This window comes from Cebidichthys violaceus, unplaced genomic scaffold, assembly GCF_023349555.1.
Source record: "Cebidichthys violaceus isolate CVI_PGR_0920_01 unplaced genomic scaffold, fCebVio1.0.p SCAF_23, whole genome shotgun sequence".
NCBI classification, from domain to species: domain Eukaryota; kingdom Metazoa; phylum Chordata; class Actinopteri; order Perciformes; family Stichaeidae; genus Cebidichthys; species Cebidichthys violaceus.
Window position 1 is genome coordinate 2,102,201 of NW_027176406.1, and position 18,665 is coordinate 2,120,865.

Here is an 18,665-nt window from a genome sequence, read left to right on the forward strand (position 1 = left end):
GTAAATCAAAAAAAAAAAAAAAAAAACCTGGGTCAAAGTCCAGCACAACCCCTACATAGAAACGGTTACCGTACCTAACAGTGTAGTGTGGCACTTGATAATTCCCAGAGCAGAGAATAAAGTGAGCTGCTTTTTGGTTTGTTAAGAATCTCAACATTTCCAAATGTGATATTTATATATTTTTTCATCTGCTCAATGTACACCCGTCCTCCAGCAGCAACCACAAACATACACAACCATTGTGATCATATTGATGGTAAACTGCTGACGCGAACTTATCACTCCGTGTGTGAGACATCAGGGCGAAGTGCAGCAATGTCCAAGCTCCCACCATCTGTTAGTGTCATTATGGTAAAGGTGAAGATAGAATGAGCAGCTTTGTGTGTTTTTACCCAACCTATGACCACTGTGTTGTGTGGGAGAGGTGGTGGTGAAGGTTTCCCTTTCAGCCGAAGCAACATGTGGCTGTGGGCATTGCTCCCTGTCTGCCTGGCTGTCTTTGGCACTGTGGGCATTTGGACTGTGTGAGTATTTAGCTCCTTTTATTAACACTTTCTTACTTTTGTTTTTGAGACCTTCTGTCCTGAGTGTAACATAATGAGGATTACGACTTCGCTAAAGCGCAGTAAGACATTGTGGGTACAGACTGCTTTCTTAATTTAATGATTGATGACCTCCACGGCAAGCTGCAAACTATGGCACTGCAAATGTAAATGTGAACACCTGCACCTTCTCCTCCTGCCAGATCACTGGGGAAAAGAGAAGGGAGCAAAAAAAACATGTATTTATATTATATATTAATATGGTAATGCTTCAAATGAAAGTTTAACAAGGTTAGGTTATCAATAAAGTACTTCCCTACCAGTTGGTAGGAAGGAGGAAGTACAGGGGTAACACATGTGCATTAAGGAGGGACCTAGCAATACGTTACACTGTAAAAATGTTATCAAATAATGACTATTTACAGTTTCTAATGATGTTGGGTTCACAAGCCTATCCAATAACATAAATAAAATAAACCAGTGGTTGTTTTCTCCCTGTTAGGTTTGCTGTAGCTGTATCTAATGGATCAGTCAACCTCACTGAAGGAGTCCCTTACATCAGGTTGGTTTGATTCCACTGAGAGATGATGGAAAATCATTAAAGCGATACAGCTACGTTGAGCCAAATTAACATTGAATGATAATGATTGTATTCTCATCCTCCCGTTAGTCAGTGTGGCACTTACCACCCTCAGAGCTGCCTCTTCTCCCAGACCTGCAGCATCTGCTCTGTTTTAGGTAATGCTGCATATATTCTAACATTCTAGGTATTATAAAAAGTCCTCTCCATCATATGCTCCAGTCCTCAAAATTGATTTCCCATCAATCAGGGCTGTAGTAGTGAGGTCTTGGACATGTTTTTCTTTCATTTTAATATCCTTTTCATCCCAACATACGGACCAGGGGTCGTTCAATTTAAAGTTGACTCTGTTTTTCCTGAAATATTCCTTTAATCAATTCATCTGAAGTGACTTCTCGACCATCTTCTGCCCTCGTCTCTGTCCGTGTCGGTGTCTCTCAGCCCTGTGGATCGTGGCGATCCGTTTCCAGCAGGTTAGGGACTGTGGTGACCACGGGAAGGCCAACGTAGCCAGCATTGTTTTGGGATTCATCTCCGCCGTAGGAATCTCTATCATTGGCAACTTCCAGGTAACAACTTCCAAAAAGAAATGAAAAGAACAATGTAGGATTTTGATTCCTCTTTCACTAACACCCATAAATAATCACTCAGTGCTCACTAAAATCTCTTCTCCCCCTGTCTAGCAATCCGTCTTAAAGAGTATTCACCTCTTGGGAGCGTTCCTGTCTTTCTTCCTTGGCCTGGCCTACTTCTGGGTACAGCTGTTTCTAACCTACAGAGCTCAGCCGTCTCAGGACAGATGCTGGGTCGGGCCCGCCCGGGCCACCTGCTGCAGCCTCTGCACCATCCTGGTCATCGCTAGTATCCTTCCAAACGTAAATATAAAAAACAAGCGAAGTTGATACTTGTGTCCTTGTGAAGAATAATAGGATTATTAGGAATACAAGGATTATTAAAAAGGAATGTGTGCTTATTGTTGCAACCACAGTTGTAATGCACAGCTATTCATTGTCTATAGTGGTTTTGTCTTCATCAACACCACTATGAACCAAATGTGTTAATTTGAACTGATGTTAAACTGGATGTTATTTAACATTATTAATTATGTTACGTTTCAACCTGTATCCATACGTTTTAACCATTTTAAATCAACTATTAACCAACCAAATGCTAACTATTTAGATAATTTATCCACTTTTTTATAATTTATTATAACTATTTAAAATGTTTATAAAATACTGTTAGCTACATTAGCTATTATTCATTCTTTTTAGCTGTACAAACAATTCATCACTTTTAGCTAACTGTTTAGTGGGCTAGGGTGTAATAAGTTGTTGCCACAATTAAGTCTTAAAATATCTTAAAAAGATGTGATGTATATCGCATCTTTTCTATATATATATATATATATATATATATATATATGTCTGTGTGTATATGCTGTATTTATTTTTTAAAGATGTATATTTTTAAATACAGATTTAGCTCATGTTGAATGGCATGTATGAAGTGTTTTTTGAAAGGTCCCTCACATTGTTTGCGACCATAAACCAGGACAGGAAACTGCAGACAGAGAGGCACAAGAGGAAGGGGCTGAGAATTCAAACACAAACTACGTCTTGTGGGTCACACAGACGTAACACACTCCCAAGTGCAGATTTTGTCAATAAACCTGCAAGTCCAAATCACATTTTTTTTTAACAACTATTTTATTTGCATTTATTTTGTTACACTCCTTGACCGCTCTTTCCCTCCTTCAGTGGTTGTTCTCCACAACAAAGGCTCTCCCTCTGGGGCTGCTGTGTGTGAGTGGGCCTTGGTCATGTTGTTCTTCTGCCTGTTTGGCCTTTTTGCAGCCGAGTTCAGACACATCGACTGCCACCGCCTCGCTGTACAGAAACAAGCTCTTGCGAACGACCGCAGCCCTGCCTCAGTAGAAGTCAATGGTTATGTCGCAAATGCACTCAGCTGAACGCACACAAGTGCCTGTGGCTCAATCTTAACTGCAGTTGCCATTTTGTCTTTAATGTATCACAATGACTGTGCATTAGTTTCACAATGTACACGTACCATGTTCTGTATTTGATATACCAAACTGTATAGTATATTTTTCTATTTGCTATTTTGAATGATTGAATATCAGGTTTGAAAGCTGCATATCTGACGTTTAACTGATTAGTCGTTTGAGTTTGTAGAACTTAAATCTGCAATAAATGTGCACTAACACATGATGGCACCATTCAGCTATCATTCAATCTGCACATAATCACCCTTTAAAGGTAACTATTTGGGATACATTTTTCCACAGATCCATCACATATACATATGTCGTTATCTAGTATTCCTTCCCAAATGAACCTCCTCTTCCCTCTCTCAACACTGTATTTCATACTCTATAACAACGTCTGTTATTAGTGCATAGACAGAGAATACCAGGAAAAGTCTGGTCTTTTTCTCCCTCGCTCTCCACCTGTCAGCTGGATGTAATACAATAGAGGACGGGGAATTGAAACAGAGGATGGAGTTATGCAGGAAAGGTTTTGTTAGCAAGAGTTTCCTTATGACATAATGAGAACTGTAACTTATTCAATACATTCAAGCTTTTATTTTGAACTAATCAAAGACCTGCAATACTAACCAAAATGCCTGTTAGTCTGTAATAGAAATCTTTTCTGCACATTGAAGTTGCCCTTCACAGCCGCATTAACAGCACTGACCAGCAGGGGTGCTGTGGAGCGATGCCGGCTGACGATCATTAATCCGGATGGGAAAATAGAGCTCTGGCGCCGTGCCAGCATGTTTTTGGAAGATGCCTTTAGTTTAGACAGAGGTTCGACATTCAGCACAATTGGTCAGGGCTATTTGAGATGGACAAAACAATGAAGCTCTCACAGCCACTTCGATAGTGGGAGAGGTCCTCCTCTTGGCTCCGGCACTCGAACTATGTCTCTCATCCAACTTCTCTGTTTATTTACACATATTGTCTCGGGGTCTGTTGGCACGGGCTCTGGTTGTACTTCATGATCACATGTTTCACTTTTATTTGTATCTTTTTATTGATGTCATTTAAAAAAATCACTGGGGGCATGTTGGGATGCTTGTGCTGGGAATACATGGGCCCCCTGTGTCCTGCTGTGTCCCGACAGCATTCTTTCACATACTCCGTGCTGTGTGATCACCAGAGGGGGGCTTTGACGAGCGGGCACAGGGATCAGACGGACAGCTCGGAATTCTATGGGAATTTCTCAAGTGCTGTTGGTTACCAGTGTTTCTGCTGCAGACAGCATGCAGATTCGCTACTTACACTTGTGGTTAAACAATGCCGTCTCGGGTCTCTGATAAACTTGTTTAATGCAGCTGATTGGCAACCTGAACTTCAGGTCGCTCTTGTGACGCCTGTATTTACTCCAAAATGCAGAGCAGCGCTGGGAAGAAAAGTTTAGAGAACTTTTGAGCCCATTGAGGCATCGGACATACAAGTTCACCTCAGATGGCGTGAATATTTGTTTTTGAAAGTGCAATCTATCTTCGCTAGGTCTGCTGAAATACGATATGTTCTTGAATTATACAGCAGGTCCTACAGAGGAATTCAGAGGGAAAGCGTTGGCGCCAAAATACTCTTAGCCCTGCTGTTTTCATTAGTGAGTATAAAAGGCGTCTGATAAAGTAATAAAACTCATAAAATCACCTGTAGCGATGTGCAAAGACTGGGAGGCCCTTGATGTAAATGTCAGAAAAAAGGTCTGGATCCTCTATTGTTGTGTAGGAGAACATGGTTTATGTGACGCCCGCCTTGTTGCTTTTGACTTTGATTCAAGAAAAGAGGTGCATGCTTTCGAGGCCTATACTGTAATCTCTCCCAACACCTGCTCGCGCTCTAGTCCCTCTTATCCCCTCAACAGCTCTCCACCAGAAACAATAGCAGGGCCTTCCTATCATGCGGCGGAGCAGTCGCCTCCGAGTTCGCTATCAGACATCGCCGCTCGGCTTCTCCGAAACAGTCTGTCAGCTCTTATCATCGGAGAGCCAAATCCTGGGCATTCCATCTCGAAAGGCCACTTCATCTGCAAGACAGCTGGATCTGCCAAACGTGAAGGTCTGGAGAGGAGTTAAGTGTTGGGCAGAATAGTTAATGAGAAGGAGATGAAGAGGATAAGGGGGGGACAGATACAGAAGAGAGATGGGATTGTCCAGAAGTGAGAGAATTAGATCCAGAGACTGATTTAGAGAAGCAAGAGAAAGATTGACTGAGTGATAGAGTCATGAAAGAGAGAAAGAGAGAAAAAAGAAGAGTGGGCACCAGCAGCCGTGATCTCACCCTCCTCTATACTCTCCTCTGGCAGCGGCATCCAGAAAGCTGCCCTTTCGCTGAAAAATGCCAAGCGCACCGCATTCCACCGCCACACAAAGGCCCTCCCTCGTCTCAGCTGCACGGGCACAATCAGACAAGGGATAATTATATAATTAGGCTGGCTGGTGCAGACAGGGGACCGTCAGATGGTGTGTTGGTGTGTCATATTTATGTTACCAGACAATGAAGAGAGTCTGGTCTTATCAGAGGAGGCAGCAGAGTGTGTGGGGGGGCTCCAGCTGTGGCACTTAGGAACAGATTGTCGTGAGAGAGAATAACGGGTCGATAGAACGACCTTCAGCATGTGGCCCGGCCGTCATCAGGGCCCGTATTGTGGTCGAGCCTTGGTGTGTGTGTGTGTGTGTGTGTGTGTGTGTGTGTGTGTGTGTGTGTGTGTGTGTGTGTGTGTCTGTGTGTGTGTGTGTGTGTGTGTGTTTTGGATCCATTACTTTTATATTTTAGCTAACTAGCTAATTTAGCTAATTTCAGAAAATTTACCTTTTGCCATTCAAACCATTGGTTCACTACCTTTAGCCTTTTCAACTTGTATCCATTACTTTTAGTCAACTGTTTATCCAGTGCTCAATCTATTTGACAGTTTGTAATCATTATTCTAAGCTGTCTACTTAAACATGTATCCAATAGATTACTTGTTCTGTTTTAGCTTTCTAGCTAATTTAGCTAATTTCAACCATTTGTCCACTTCTTTTATCTGTTTCAATTATTATCCCTTACATTTAGCTGCTTGATCTAGTTTAACAAAGTATCCATACTTTTAGCCAACAGTTTCAACGTCTCTGCTTGCTTGCCAATAAGTTTGCATGCCCTCTGAACACATGGTGGTGTTCAGGTGTTACAGCTGACTCATTACATGTATATATATTTTAAAAAAGTCATAATATATACATTTTTTCAAATGGATTCAGTTACTCCCCACTCTGTCCATGTACACTTGGTAACATGCTGCAGTGGGCCTACCCATCGCTGCAGTACATGACCACTAAAATTGCCGAACAGACCACCTCTTCCCTCTTGTCGAGGCAGGATCCACGCTCCCAGACGAGAATTGAGCCAGTGTCCCGCTCAGTTGGCCACCACCCAACAATCTCCCCTCGCACCGTGGCCTTGGCTTTGGGTGTGTCTCCACTCGCACGGGACAGCACAGAATAGACTATTGTTGATCGCACAAGACAGCGAGCCAGGGGAAGAGGGAGGGGGGTGGTGTTGGGCAAGGGAGATGGTGGGGGGGGGGGGAATTAGCTTTTAACGAGCGAGCAAAAAGCACATGGACAATGCAGCATATGGCTCCCCTCCCACTTACATGCGTGTGCACTGATGCAGAGCCACTGGACATTTATTCACGTGCACACACACACACACACACACACACACACACACACAGTGCCCAGTTTTTCAAACACCAGGCATCTGATATGTCATCAGGCCCTGAAGCTAACAAGGCCATGCATGTGCACAATGATGTGTATCAAGATAACGCACAACAATGCTCATCAACAACATCAAGTAGCTTTAAAGAAAAACTTCAGCGTTTTAGGAAATAAGTTTCTTTATTCTTTATTCACTATCTTGCTACAGGGTTAGGGTTCTTGCAGCCCGTTAGCTTAGCTTAGCACAAAAACTGTAAACTGGTAAACAGCTTGCCTGGCTCTGTCCATAGGTAACAAAATCCGCCTTCCAGTGACTCTAAAGTTAGCTAATTAACACGTCATGGCTCATTTGTTTAATCACTACATAAATTAAGGTGTAAGAACGACAGGTTGTTATGTGCAGCACCGTCTCAATGACTTCCTTGACTTCCTGGTTGCCTGGTAACCTCACAGTGACCACAAGACTGCGGTGCCCAGCTAAGAAGTAGTCCTGGATTATTTTGTGAGTGGATTTTGTTACCTTTGGACAGAGCCAGGCTAACATGTTTCCAGTGTTTTACTGGTGCAAAACATAGGTGCAACACAGGTATTTTGTGCCAAAATACAGTCTGCAAAGCTTTAGTTAATATCCCCCTCGTACTTATTTAGAAACTAATATTGATGTACAGTTTAGGAGAAATGTCTTCTTGAAAACTGCCATGTTATTAAAGTTTGAAAATAGAATAGAAAAGACCGCTGAAGGGTATATCTGTTGACTCAGTGAACTGTCATCTATCCTCATCATCCTTAAGAGAACGAAACATAATGTGTTGCGTTCAAGAGTCACTCAGCTTAGTCAAAATACAACTCTAACTTATTTAAATTTATTTTCTGGAAATTGAAATGAACCATGTGGGTGGTTAGCCATTTAGCTTTACATTTCCTCACTTAATTTACATTAGTTCTGACCGTTTTTCAAAGCACAGCATAGATCTTTAGATTGATTTTTAGCTTCTGGGCAACCTTCCATTTTCTAGAGGGTAGAAAATCAATGTGAAACGCATGGTTTGCTTTGGAAAAGTAATGTGAACCATTGTAGCTAATGAGCTGAAACATGCAGAACCAATATATGGTACATTCCATTTACTATACATATGGTACTTTCTGCCTTGATGCTTTCTGTCTGACACGCACAAGAAACGGTGAAGAATTTCTTTGTCTCACATAACCGCAGGCGACTGTTTGCCTGAAACATCAGCAAACAGTCATTATCACTTACAAGGCTCCAATTGTCTGTGTCTTTGGTGAGATTACTGCTTTTGAACACGTGGAAAAACAGATCTTCATACAGTAGAAAGTATCACTCTCATGGCAACAAAAACAACCACCTTCAATTACAGATTCTCATCCAGCTTGGAGAAGATATTCACATGTAACCCTCTGTAGCAGAACTATATTTGGGCTTCAGACATTTTTGAGATGGTGACATACTGCCTATGTAGAAATGAGTGCCATCACCAAGGCCTTCTGTTTTTAATCATGCTGCTTTTAGATGTTGGCAGCAATGTCTTAAGCTTTGTTTGTCCCAGGAGGTTTGCCTTTCTTTGGAGCTTTGGTAAACGTTTTCCAGGGGAAAAAGAAAGTGATTGGGCAGAGGTCAGATTTATTGGCATGGAACATGAATTACAAACAAAATTAAACTTTTTTTCTTTTCTTTTCATGGCATGCCAAGTCAATTTGACTGATGACACAAAGAAGTAAACTATAGAATCCATGACTTGTGTTCAGTTTCACCATTAACAGTGACTGATGATGATGATGATGATGATGATGATGATGATTTGTCACTTAGTATGCCACCCTCTGAGCTCTTCAAATGTCCACTTGCTCCCTCACCACACCAGTTTAACAAAGCCAGCCTTGAAAGCAGAGCTTCATAGGTCACTTACCCACAATAACTGTGACATAATCAATAAGTCAGCATCAAGGTCAGAGAGAGTGGGTCATGGTCATTCTCTAATTGTCCAAATTCCCACTCTGCATGTTAACCTTTTGCATGATGCTAGGCGTGCATGCCAGAGCCATTCTCCTCTCTCTAATGTCCTGACCTTTTTGTCTTGTTGGAGGACCTCAGAGCGGGCAGAGGGTATAGCTGGTGTGTCCCGACAGAGAAAATACATGCAGGCAGGGATTGTGTAATGGCATTTCGGAGTGGGCTGTGACCTGCTCTGCTCCTTCACTGCTTTGAAGGATCAGTCAGACGTTCGCTCAGACGGACCCGAGAGGTCGGCGCCACTCGTGGGCTGAATTGATGTCTTGATGCAGCATCAGCAGTTCCAGCAGAGAGGTTCGTCACAGGCTCATTCTATGCGATGTGAGGCGACAAAGATGTCACTATCGATGCCACGCGGTAGCTAATCTGTCAAATTTGCAAAGTATTCGGCCCGTATGAAGCTTAAAGTCGTCCTCCGCTCAAGGATGTGCTTTGTTACTTTGCTTGAATGTTTGACCGTCACTGTGCAGTTGCAACACTAGAAGGCTGTGTACACGTCTATTAAAGGTGGAAAGTCTTTCTGTGCTTTAAGACTTTATCACATCACAGGCTGGGACTTATTGGGCAAATCAAATTATTTTTTGTTAAATATATTCTAAGACCAAATATTATACACTTTTTGTCTAATGGAGCAGAAATTAGTAGATTTCTCCGCATATAAAGGATATAGGAAGAAAGTTGTTTTTTTTATCCCTGTTTCACATATTATGAAAATGATCTTGCCGATATGGAGGCATCATTTTACAGTTTTTAGGTTGCAGAAATATAAGAAAGGTGACGACAAAATTAGGGATATTTGTTGAGAATTGAGATTAATATGTTATGCGTGTATACTGGAAGAAATACACACAATGAAGTTATTTTTTCTGTAGTTTGAAGGTGCACAAATTCTCAAGGAGCAGCTTTAAAGTATATTTGAATCTTACACATGTTAACATTTTGTCAGTTAGTCCCTGCATATGTTTTGAAGCCACACAGGTGTTTTGAGTTTAGTCTGGCTGATTGGCCCTCTTCTCAATACTGCGGACGTCTACAGACTAATTGAGTGACATCTTCCTGACTCTCCTGTTAGCTTGTTGCACCCGTTAAGGCGGGACTAATGACACCTTTACCATTGTTATTGGTAGATGATGAATTATGACCTAATGAATTCTTATCAAAGCCTGAGCAGAGGTCTCAGCCACCAGAGTAACTGACAACACCGGTGCGGGTGTACAGAGGCTTTAACACATTCAGCAAACAGTACCTTCACTATCATGACAGGAGTTATTGTCTGTTGTGTGGATAAAAACAGATGTGCATTCAATTGGCTCCTCACCAGAGAGCTCAGATGAACCTGAAGTCCGATCCAAGGCTGGGCCGGGCCGGGCCGGGCCATGGGAAACTTGACGTCAAAGAAGTTCACCCTCCAGCATAAGTAAACTTTTTTCCTCTTCGCTGGTCCGGCCTGCGTTTTCATATTTCATTGGTATTTCCGGATGGCTCCCACATTTGCAAAATAAAGGCCATCAGAGTAATCATTATAATGTTGGAACAATAATAACTGGGGGAACTGAATGAAAGCTTGGAGAGGTTTGTTGACCTTTCAGAGCTAAACTGGTCCTGGCTTCTGTCTGTGCACTGCTGAGCCCATTGTGTTCCCAGACCTTATCATTGTGCTGCAGTTTCCTCTCCCTGCTGCGTGTGCGCACACGTGCATGTGAGCGTATGAGTTGATGTGCGTGAGGGCCCTGTCCTTGTGTATAAATGTGTGTGTGCTTGTGTTTTAGTGAACTGGGCCGGCGTACAACAAAGTACAGAGGCTTGAAGAGTGATGCATGCTGTTTCACACCTACTGGACACCCCCCCCCCCCCTCCCCCACACACACACACACACACACACACACACACACACACACACACACACACACACACACACACACACACACACACACACACACACACGCTCAGGGCTGCTGATTTCAATATTTGAATCCAAAGTTTACTACACTCTTGAAATCACCAGTTGCGCCCATGTGTGACGTTGTTTAACGCTAAAAACAGATGCAACAGTATGACATGTAGCAGCATGGCATGTGCCTTTTTAAATAAATGTATTAATGACCTACATAATGCAATAATTTAGAAAACAAATACTGGACATTTTAATTATATGTACTACTTAATTATATGTACTACTAATAAGTTAGGTGGTATTTGTGTTGTCAACAAAAAAAACCCCCAAAACAACAAAGTAATAGAATTAAAACACATTCAACAAATTGTTTTATTAACGCATATGAATGATATCATCATTGAATGAATAGATATGATCTCACATATATGTCAACTCTAACATAAGTGCACAGAAAAGCACCCAGATCCAACAGAAATATAATAATAATTGTCTTCCTTCGACATCACTTCTCAATCAATGCTTTCGCTAAATCCTCCTGAAAAAAAAAACTAGACTCTTAACAGTGAGGCTCATTCATAAAAGTTAATAGTTGATGAAAGCTGCAGTTATCAAAGTATTAGTACAACTCAGGAATGAGTGACAGATTCTGCTCTCACCAGTCTGTCCCTAACGTTAAGAAAGAAAAAAGAAAAAAAGCACTGCCTCCACCTGTTCCCCCCCCGGTCCTCGTCCCCCCTCTTCCCTGAACTTCTCCCCCGACTGGTGTGGGAGCGAGACGTCCTATGATGTCACGGTCAGCTCTGTTCTCCCTGACAATACACCCACACCTCCGGGGCTTCCCCTGCCCCGGCAACAGGGGGAGCTGTTGTGTCCTGCTGGTATGTGTGTTATGACTCATCGCCTCCTTTCTCCCACGCAGTCGTTCTCACACACACACACACACACACACACACACACACACACACACACACACACACACAAACACACATGCTTAAACAGCCGTACACAGCTGCTGTCAGCCTGAGCTCCATAGTGATACACACACATACACAAACACACGGTGCATCATTGGGTATACAGTGCAGCGCATGGACAAAAGGGACGGGGGCTTCATGTAGGATGTGGGGGCGGACCGATGGAGATGTTGCCCTGGGCAACTGATATCCCAACACAGCTCTGACCCCGGTAACGCCTGTGGCTCATTGAATCAATGGTAGTATTGATACACATGGAGACAGTGAGACAACAGAGGAGAGAAATGAGAGAAAGACAGTGAGTGTGTGTGTGTGTGTGTGTGTGTGTGTGTGTGTGTGTGTGTGATTAGTTGCAGAGTACATGCTGTACGTATTGCTGAAGTTTGTCTTTATGTACTTTCATTCTTTTTACCTATACTGAAACTCAGAGCCCTGTATGATGCAAGTGTATTGATCTGTGTGTGTGTGTGTGTGTGTGTGTGTGTGTGTGTGTGTGTGTGTGTGTGTGTGTTTGTCAATGTCCCACATACCCCTGTATGTATTCTCTAACCTTGTTAGGACGTGTGTGTTATTATTGGACAAATATGTGCCAGTGTGGTGTATTTATTAACTCGGGGATTAACTGCATCTAATACAGGACTATAAGATAGAGTTATATCCATTAAATACAACAATAACAATATTAGATTTTCACAACAGCTCTTAAGAGAAGCTGTAAACACAACACTGGCACAATATCAATGTTAAGTTGTTGATAGTATTAATAACAGTTGCCTAATTACACGTCCAGGAAACTGAGAAAAAACAATTTACAGTTGTGTTTCTGGCCATCCAACAAATGGAAATCCAATATTTACTTTCCTTTAGCTCTGTTTTGGTCTCCACCAACTCCAGATGGAAATAACTTGCTCTTTAGGTGCTAAATGCTCCACTATGTTCATCAATTAGTTGCTCTTTGCTAAAACAGCTGCCGGCTGCTGGAAAGATAGCTGATGAAAAAGATGAAACTAAACTAAAACAGTGAAGTTGTTGACTATAACACAACCCCCCCCCCCCCCCTCTCCAAAAAATAGCTGAAAGGCACTAAAAAGTTCCTCGTGCTGTGGGAATGGGTTGGATGCTAATTCTCTGTTTGTTCATCACGACACAAAACCCTATCACCTCATATTAATTGGATCAATTGGTAAATATTCATTAGCACAGCTTTAATTACAACTGATAATTTGTAATGTGGTGCAAGTACCTCATATAACATACATAGGCTTTTAAATCAGGCATGTAACACATGCACATAATCTGCTGGTAAGGAGGAAGTAAACTGTAAATGACACAAAGTCAAAACTATGGAATTAAAATAAACTGTTGCACACGTAGTCAATATTTTGCACAAAGGAACGGTTCATTTTCTACAAAATCACATTACATAACTGGCCAGCATGGGCATATTCACAATAATACACATACACTCTTCAAATCACCTGATGCACACAGGACAACACTTGCAACAACAAGCCATTTTTTTAGGTGCTGTCTGTTAATGCAGCGGCACGTCGTCCATACATCCTGACATCCTGACATCGGTTAAGCGATAAAGCTGTTCCACACACTACGATGCTGACAGGATCTATAGCTGATCTGCTGATGTTGGGGCCGATAAGGGAGTATCTACCACAAACCACCTCTGGCCATCAAAGCTATCCCACTATTGTTCCCCCACGCACAGGAAGCAAGGTTTGTTGTGTTATTGTTGGATGAGGGACAAAGAGGGAGGGAGCTGCAATAAGGCTGTGTGTGTGTGTGTGTGTGTGTGTGTGTGTTGCCTACTACAGTATGTGTGTTTGATTTATGTCTCTGTTTCAATATGTGACCAGTGTGTCACACGTGTGTGTGTGTGTGTGTGTGTGTGTGTGTGTATATTGATCAGTGTGTTGTGTCGCAGTAAGGGGAAGCGGTACGCTGTACCTGAGTCAGAGCGGAAGAGGAGTCTCAAGCGGCACCTCTGCTCAGCGGAACATGGAGCCATGCAGGAAAACACCTGGGAGCTGAGGGAGAACAAACAAACCCAGAGAAGGGAAGAGGAAGACGAGGGAGAGGAGAGGCAGGATGAGGAGGGAAATTAAACAGAGAGAGAGAGAGAGAGAGAGAGTAGCTGCCGTTGAAGTCATGTGGAGTCCAGGAAGAGAGAGTTCCGGTTTATACGTCAGTGTGGCATCATTGAGATTGAGCTACTGTAGAAGAAGTTGGTCTGTGAGGGACCAGAGTTGTTTTAAATGAGAGAACAGTATGTATTGTATGTCTAGAAACTCTGGCAGCTGACATCATGAGACCATTGCTGTCATTTCCCTTTTCCCCCCCAATTCATTTTAGCTGAACGTCACAAGTCCCCTGAGTTGATTGGAGGAATATTCAGATCACCTGCTGAGCAGAGTGAGACGCTGGCTTCTAATTAAGTATTGAGAGCAGCTTGGTGTATTTCACCTCTTGGCCAATCAGAGTGTGAAGACGCCCTTTCTTTAGGGTTTAAGAGAGGTGGAGAATTTAACACTAGGGGCATTGTGGTCCTTCCATGACTTCATTCAGACCTCACTTTAGAAGATGCAGCCAGGAAGTCCAAGTACTGAATATTGCATGCAGTACAGGAAAGAGAGCCAACTAGCTAACATTATCTGGACATATTGTGAATTTAGTCACAACCAGCTGTCGGAGGAGGACCTCAGCATGTGTTAGTGTCGTTAAGGTGGTGGTATGCTCAAAAAGAAAATGGGTTCCCACGACATATTTGGAAACAAAAGTTTTTATAGCTGAGAGACGGGTGGGAAGCAGTAATGGTAGAAAATATGGGGATGCTCACATTTTATCCTGGAAGATGTTCACATGTTGCTCTCAAACAGTGATGAATGAAGTAGCTGGTTAATTAAGGGTTAAGGAATGAAAACGGAGAACTTGAGACAGAAGCATACTGACGCCTTTGAGAATACAGGTTTGTTGCAGGACACAAACAATACTATACAAGAATAAAAAAAAGATTTTTGTTCCCTTTATTTATGTAGAAATACCCCAAATCAGACTTACTGACTGAAAGTAACACAGACACACACACCATAGACTGGCCCTGCCTAAGAAACGAGGCACACAGAGGCTCTGCTCAGTTGTCCAGACATCACATCCTTGACACAGTTCCCTGGCTGCCATGCAGCTGAACTGGGCCACTCCAAAGTTTCTTCCCACTCCGTCTCTGCAGATGGCATTGTTTGCAGACACAATTTTCATTGTATCTGGAGTAGGAGGGGACGGAGATCACTGCTGCAGTAGACGCCGAGCGCTTGTGTACTCAACGACCCTCACTGGCATTGAGAGTCGGTTGCAGCTCCCAGCCCCCCCCCCCCCCCCCCCCCCCGCTCCCCTTTTCCACCCCTCCTGCCACTGACTTCTGGGAGGTAAAGCCTGGATTTCCCCGTTTCCACTCTCCCTAGCTCTTTAACAACTAACGCCTCGTTCTCACCCTCTCATTTAGCACCACTCCTCTCATTTCCTCTCCTCCCCTGTTAAACCATTATGTCCTTTTATTCAAAAGCTGCCCCCACTCCCACCTCCTCCTGCTCTGTGCCTACCTGCTCTGAACCTGTCCTCATGGCTTTATATGTAAGATACTTCCAGCAGCAAATTTCTCATTGGACCAATTTTGTTTTAAAGTTGTGGTATCAGATAAATAAGTTTATGCCCGTGTGAGAGTAAATCATCCTCACCCTTTATCTTTGCTTACCCACAATACCCGTTTTTCTACCTCCAGTCACCTAGACAGAAAGTGGCAACATTGCTCGCTATTTTCCTTCTCCCCTCTCCCCTCGTCAAATCCATTGGATAAGTAATTACCTTCATAATTTAATAAGCAGGTACAGCAGAGATATTTAAGGCATTTTCGGATGCAGTTTGGTATTCACTGTGCACCACTCCTGTGCTGTTTGGACCTGTCTGATTGTTCGCTTTGATTACAGGGTCTTCGGCTCAACCAAAGTATTAAAACGTCCTGCTGAGTATGTGTGAGCTACCGTAGAAGGACAGAGCCTTTGCAGTGTGTGTGGACTGCAGTGATGGTGTGCCTGCGCATACAGTATCAATGCGTGTGCACATGCACGTCTGTGCAGCACATTATGCATGTGGCTGTGAATGCAGGTGTGCACACGCTCACCGTATAAAAGCCGTCCAAGAATCTGTGCGGAGGACTTGACATCTGTGTAATTTACGGCGCTCTAAGGATCTTAAACTTTCGGTGAAGCAGCTGCATGGCAAAGCAACAAAGAGCAGCGCTGCCAAATTACAAAGGTGTCAAGCGTGGGCGTGTCACATTAATTACCTGCCGCCTCCTGACCTTTTTTTTTATTTCATGTCTTTTTCAGTGGATCTTTGGAGTCTTTATTTTCCATTTAAGAGACTTAACACAGATGCATATGGCCCACTAAGGTGCTTATTGGTTAATAGTTACTAACGAGTAGGTTTGTAGACTGTTATGGTGCTTAAATGGAGAAAAAGAGCTTTACCCCTCTGACTCTCATGCAGAGTTAATACCAAGTTTTTATGCCTCTAAAAAGGGCAATAGCAGTGTCAGAATGTCTACTGTGTAATGATAGAATTATGTCTATGGATAAAATGAAGGCAAATTCAATAAATGAACATCCATCAGTAAATTTCACATGTTTTTTTTCGCCTTAAAATATAAATCAAGAAATACAAGTGAAGGACCATATGACAGCAGACATTTCAGACAGCCATGCAGATGTGATAACAATAGATACAAAAACAGCAACAACGGCACAATTTAACACATTTAATCCAATAAACAGTGTCCGTCAAGTTATTTGATAAATGTGATCAATTACTCACTAAAGACCTTCACACCGTATTTGTACAGTCAGCTTGTTTGTACCTGAGCATTTCATCTTCCCCGAAAAAGTGATTACACTACTTTACTAATTATTCAGTGAGCTGCTCTAGTCGTTACTTTACTTTCATTACTCCATTGAAGGTGCCTTTAAACAAAACCTCCACACCACACGTCACATATTCTGTATTCAACACATGCCAAAGCACTTCTTCACTCCTATTGCAACCTTTACACTTCTCAACTAAATTTCCTTTCTTAGTCTATTTCCTTTATCAAAATAGAAACTTTAAATTTGCTGGCATTTCCATGTCCACTTCCCATTTTTGTTTTGGCCCCAGGGGTCAGGTTATGACAGCTAGATCAACAATTTCAAACTTGTCATTTCATGAAGTCAGAGAACAATGTCATGTCCTCTGTTCCAGGATGTGTAACCTACAAACAGCACGGCTGAGGCCCACAGGTTTAGAAAAGCTATCATGCCACCAAAGGGTTGATGTTAGGAATCCTCAATCAGAGGAAGGAAAGAGTGGAGTCTATATGAAAACTATGTAAAAAGCTCAGGATCAATAAGGACAGGATCAATCAATAAACACACACACAGCACACGGTGCCGCTCTCTGAGAGGAATACCAGATGACGGACCATGACACACTCAGCACAACGTCATCAGGAAGCAACCTTGTAAACAGGAATGACTGGGAGGAGGCTCAGCAACTTAGCAGAAAAAAGCCCCGGAGAGAAACAAAGATCATGGAGGCATTTTTAGATTGACCGTTACAAATACACCTGTAATCCTGTCTCCCCTCCTCCCTCTCTTATTCTGTTTCCCCATCTATTTCTGTTACGAGGTGAATCCCGGCCACCTTTTTGTCTGTCTGACACGCCGAAAAGTTGTGGGATCGCCTAAGTGTTTGTCAGTATGAAGTTTAGAGGTTCAATTCAATAGTTGTTGAGACATTTCAGTCTGGACAGAAGTGGTGGAGCCACTAGCTTGGCTAAAAACAAATTTGTAAATATATGGTTGAAACTCATCATAAAATTTGATTTGCGAGACACTTTGATGCATTTTGCAAACATCCTTTTGCTTGTTAGGTTTGCGCTGATGCGTGCATTTTTAATCTATTACTGCAATGGGGCCTTTGGAATAGAGGGACTAGCCAATAAGTGGGCTCAGTGCTGAGATGTGTCTTATGATTGACAGGACAGTATGTTTGAGAATAAAGGATCAGACTCATGCACACATCATAAGGACCCTGTGCATGGTGTTTATTAATGACACAGATATTATTGTTATTATAACGGTAGACCTACATGGAATTCATCACGGTAGTTTCAGTACAGTAGAGAGCAGGGAAGTCCCTGTGAACAAGGACAGGGAGGGGAGGCTGGCAGAAGAATGCTGATGTATACAGCCTCTTGGAGCTGAACAAAACCAGGCATTCCTCATGGAGGTGTTTATGCTCTGCAGCGTGGTGTGGTCCATCCTCACTGTTATCTGTTAGTGTCAGCAGTATGCTCATCCAACAGAAATAAAATCTAATTTAGAAGAGAGTTAACGTCATACTCCCAATTTTGGCAAAGCTTGAAGAAAGCATAAAGAATTAGTCGGTTACATTGAGAAAATTAGACTCAGAATCTACCCCCATAAACCTGCCATTGGAGAAATACATCAGAAAATCAAAAAATCGCCCCAAACTATTTTTTTGCTCTGCATCCTTTAGAGTTATGTAACATGCATTACAGGACAAGCTTTGGCTATTTTCTTTGATCAATCCAGCCAGAAAAACATGTCCTGACTAATGCTATTTAGGCTCAGTTTTGACACTAATTAAAAGTCAGTGCTGCATATGCTTGTGCACGAATGAGTTACTGAAGGTTAGGTATCCCGTTTGATCCACTTTAAACATGATGGTACAGTGTGTGGGGTCAATGCATGAAGAGTACAGACTGGTAGAGGATGCAGCCTGATCGAGTCCATATCAGCTGTGAGACTTGCATGGCTGTAAATCAGCCTTGGTT

The 18,665-nt window shown here is 42.5% G+C and overlaps 1 protein-coding gene across 1 annotated transcript; it reads left to right on the plus strand.

The window, feature by feature from the left end:
* Positions 1-333: 333 nt before the first annotated feature.
* On the plus strand, positions 334-3,350 carry tmem150b (transmembrane protein 150B). The gene is made up of 6 exons (XM_068718694.1): positions 334-524; positions 1,045-1,104; positions 1,213-1,280; positions 1,564-1,691; positions 1,806-1,983; positions 2,883-3,350. Exons 1-6 carry the CDS (start codon positions 400-402, stop codon positions 3,092-3,094), a joined length of 771 nt encoding a protein of 256 aa, XP_068574795.1. The 5' UTR covers positions 334-399; the 3' UTR covers positions 3,095-3,350.
* The last annotated feature ends 15,315 nt before the right edge of the window (positions 3,351-18,665 follow it).

What these genes read in the sequence shown, in the direction of transcription:
- tmem150b (XM_068718694.1), top strand. Translation starts at nt 400, where the DNA reads ATGACCACTGTGTTGTGTGGGAGAGGTGGTGGTGAAGGTTTCCCTTTC. An exon ending in CAGCATCTGCTCTGTTTTAG is followed by an intron (nt 1,281 to 1,563) that starts GTAATGCTGCAT and finishes GGTGTCTCTCAG; the next exon opens with CCCTGTGGATCGTGGCGATC. An exon ending in CTATCATTGGCAACTTCCAG is followed by an intron (nt 1,692 to 1,805) that starts GTAACAACTTCC and finishes CCCCCTGTCTAG; the next exon opens with CAATCCGTCTTAAAGAGTAT.